The sequence below is a fragment of the Heterodontus francisci genome, chromosome 2 (assembly GCF_036365525.1).
Source record: "Heterodontus francisci isolate sHetFra1 chromosome 2, sHetFra1.hap1, whole genome shotgun sequence".
Classification (NCBI taxonomy): Eukaryota; Metazoa; Chordata; class Chondrichthyes; order Heterodontiformes; family Heterodontidae; genus Heterodontus; species Heterodontus francisci.
Window position 1 is genome coordinate 23,970,919 of NC_090372.1, and position 3,684 is coordinate 23,974,602.

Consider the following 3,684-nt stretch of genomic DNA (forward strand, 5'->3'; position numbering starts at 1 on the left):
TTTAGATACCCAATAAGTGCAACGTGATCAGATAGTGCAGAATCAACAAGCCAGATATGATCAAGACACAGCATTGTCAGGTGATTTCATACTCGCAGCCACCAGCTCAGATATTGACACTGTGCATAATTTAGAGGAGAGCATAGAAGCGGGATCTTCATGTGATGAGACACCAGGCATGAGTGGCCTGGAGCCAGGGGACAAGGATAGCACAAAGGATTCAGATGAGCATGTTGATGTCCCAGTGTGCATAAGAAGGCTGATGGATGCACACAGCAAAATGCTTGATGCATTGGGAAGCCTTTGAGAAAGTCTAATATCATTGTCAAGGAGCATGGTGGGGTCTAGTAACTTTCAACTGCTGCAATAAATGTTGAACGGAATTTTACATTTAGACATGAATAGAAAAGCACCTCTTCTCCACTTTCGCAACAACTTGAAATACATTCTACGGTGTTTCAAAGAAGCACACTCAAACAAAATTGGATATTGAGACAAAGAAGGGGATATTAAGAGAGATGACTAAAACCCTTGTCAAAGAAGTTCATTATAAGGAGGAGAGCGATGTGGAGAAGTCAGAGGGCTGGTGTGGGGTTTACAGAGGAAATTCCAGAGCAAAGAGTCTAGATCATTGAAGACATGATTGCCAATTAGGGAGGGAAAGGATGGGAAGACACACAAGATATCAAATATGGATGAACATATAGCTCTCAGAGGTTTGGAGGGCTTAAAGAGGTTACAGACCCTGCAATCTGCTCGGAACAAAATTACCAAAATTCCTGATGCTAATATTCAATGTCAACACATTATGGATTATTACAAATAAAGGCTGCACGTGCACCAGTGACAGCAGGTATCATGTGAATCTGTAAACATCAACTATTCCTATTTACAGTCAGTACAGCTATTCTGTAAGAAAACCATTTCAAAACATTTGCTTTAAGTGCTTTTAAAATGGCTCAGATCCAGAAATACTCGAGAGCAAGCTAGCTCACAAAACATTCTCAAACAGGACCTGATGGAGAGACATCAGCTCTGGAAAGTGAAACAGAAAGAGGGACACTTTAAGTTAGAAGTTTCTTTCCTTTCCACTTTATCTTGTACGATGCCTGACTTTTGAAAGCACATTCAAAAAATGCATTCTCTACTTACCCAGTTTTAGCAAAGTTTGTCCAATAGGACATTATCTGTTGACTCAGAGCAAACTCTTCTTCTCCTACGAGTGGTCCTCCCATTATTGGGACTCCAAATACAAACACAAGTTCATCTCCATGCCCTGCTCCTATCCATTCAGGGGACACTGATGCGTTTGGGTGCCTGGTAAAGTAATATATGTAAACACCTTTGGTTGCTTTAGCTATGAAGTCACTTGTCATTACCAGTGGTGCTAAGAAACCTGCATCGCCAACTACATCTAGTGCTTGTCTCTGAAGATGAAATAAGCTGTTGCTAAGGTCTTTCCAATCCCTGTATTCCCACATTGTGGCGTCAGACACCATTGGCACTTTATCTGCTGTTACTTGGAGAAAAGATGATGTGAATTTAATAAAGTCCGCTTGGTTTTCGATCTTCTTTATTTGTGGCCAAGCCAAACTTCCCTCATGACTGTTAACCCCTGCCACATAGGAGAATCGATTGACTAAGCTTGCATTTCTGGAAAGCTCTTGCGGTGGTTTGGGAAGAAATGAACCACCAACTGTAGGAACAAATTTAAAATTAAAATCATGCAACTTAATGGCACCTTTAAGAAGTTCCACTGTTTTTTTTGCCTGCAAACAACTGATCAGACCCAAACTATCATTAACTGGACAAGATAATATAGAGGCAAGTTTTTTAGCCCAGATGGAAGGATCATCCAACCTTGTTGCCCAGGGTGCAGCAGCAACCCCACTCTGTAAAATTGCTCGTTTAAAGAGTCCTGTGTTAAGCGGTGACAGACATTGTAATCCAACACTAGCACCTCCCGCAGACTGTCCAAATATCACAATAGTCTCTGGATTGCCTCCAAAGTTCTTGATGTTGGCCTTTACCCATGATATGGCAAAGCGTTGGTCAAGAAGCCCACTATTGCCAACTGCTGCACTGTCTCCTGTGGAAAGAAATCCAAAAACCCCTAATCTGTAGTTGATTGTCACCACAATAACTTGGCCAAAGTCGGCTAGTACATGAGCCTTGTAATTCCCAGAGCCAAAGACAAAGGCCCCTCCATGAAGCCACACCATCACCGTCAGCGACCTGCTTGAATTAATCTCTTTATAGGGCACATAGATATTTAACCTGAGGCAGTCCTCTTTGCCAGACACTTGATCAAGGACTAGAAGTTCTTGAGGGCACATTGGTCCAAATTCGGTTGCATTCAGTGTATTATTCCATCCAGGATGTGGCCGGGGAGGCTGGAATCGAAGGAGATTCACTGGAGGTGCAGCATAGGGGATCCCAAGATAGCATTCCACGCTCCTGTTTTCCCATTGTACTAATCTTCCATGAACCAAGCCCAGGTCCGTCTGTCTAATGAGGTCAGCAGATGCTAAGGACATGCAAAGGCCACAAAGAAGAATGAAAACTTCACAACTCATGATGGCAAAATCAGCAGTCTAAGCCTGTCAAAGCACCTTGCTGTCAGTTAAATAGTCCTACTGAATACTACCTTCCCTTATCAGTAAAAGTATTAATCTTTCTCATGCTGTAGTTCATGTGTCATTGTAAAGTGTTGGTTAATATAATTATTTTAGAGATTAGATATGCTTGTTGCTTTAATCAATTTTCAGATGAATTGCTAAACACAAAGTCTAAGATTTATATTTTGCAAATACGATTGTTTGGTTTCTCGTAATAGTTCAAAGGCTGCTATAAAACATACAGCAGAGAATGCAAAACAACTGTTATAGGGAAAGTTAATGGAATCCATTGCAAAGCCTGATTAAGAAATGTGCATGCTGTTGTTTCAAATGCAGATAATCTAGCATCAACAGAAGTAACAACATCTTAATTCATTTGGGACGTCCATGGATTGCAAACAGAGGAAATACTCCATGGATATTGTAATTTTAATGTGTTTTTTTACATTTGAACCCCTTCTGTGTGAAAAAATTGCATTTATATAGTGTTTTTCATGACCTCAGAACATCCTAAAATGCTTTACAGCCAATGAAGTACTATTGAAATATAGGGACTGTTGTAATGTAGGGTATATGGCAGCCAATGTGCATGCAGCAAAGTGCACAAACAGCAATGAGAGCTGGGGGATAAATATTGGGCAGGACACTTTGGGGAGCTCTCCTGTTCTTCAGCGAAATAGTGCCATGGGATCTTTTACAACCACTGAGAGGGCAAACGGGGCCTTGGTTTAACATTTCATATGAAAGACGGCACCTCCAACAGTGCAGTACATCCTCAGTACTGCACAGGAGTGTCAGTAGGATTATATGCTGAAGTCTCTGTAGTGGGGCTTGAACCCATAACCTACTGACTCAGAAAAATGAACTATGCTCCATACTGCTTGGGTTTTAAACAATAAAATATTGTGCCCGACTAAAACAAATGTAAGCCAAACTCGAGTTAATGAAAGTTTTTCCAATTTATGGCATAGTTACCAGTAATTAGCAGCAAAAACAACCTTCAATTTTAACTCCACAAGAGCTTTTGGGAGAGCTTCAGAAGTACAGTGGGCAGTGAATGGGTTAA

At 41.0% G+C, this 3,684-nt stretch overlaps 1 protein-coding gene across 1 annotated transcript; it reads right to left on the reverse strand.

The window, feature by feature from the left end:
* Positions 1 to 1,148: 1,148 nt before the first annotated feature.
* On the reverse strand, positions 1,149 to 2,576 carry LOC137380538 (bile salt-activated lipase-like). The gene has a single exon (XM_068052504.1). It carries the CDS (start codon positions 2,574 to 2,576, stop codon positions 1,149 to 1,151), a length of 1,428 nt encoding a protein of 475 aa, XP_067908605.1.
* Between the last annotated feature and the right edge of the window lie 1,108 nt (positions 2,577 to 3,684).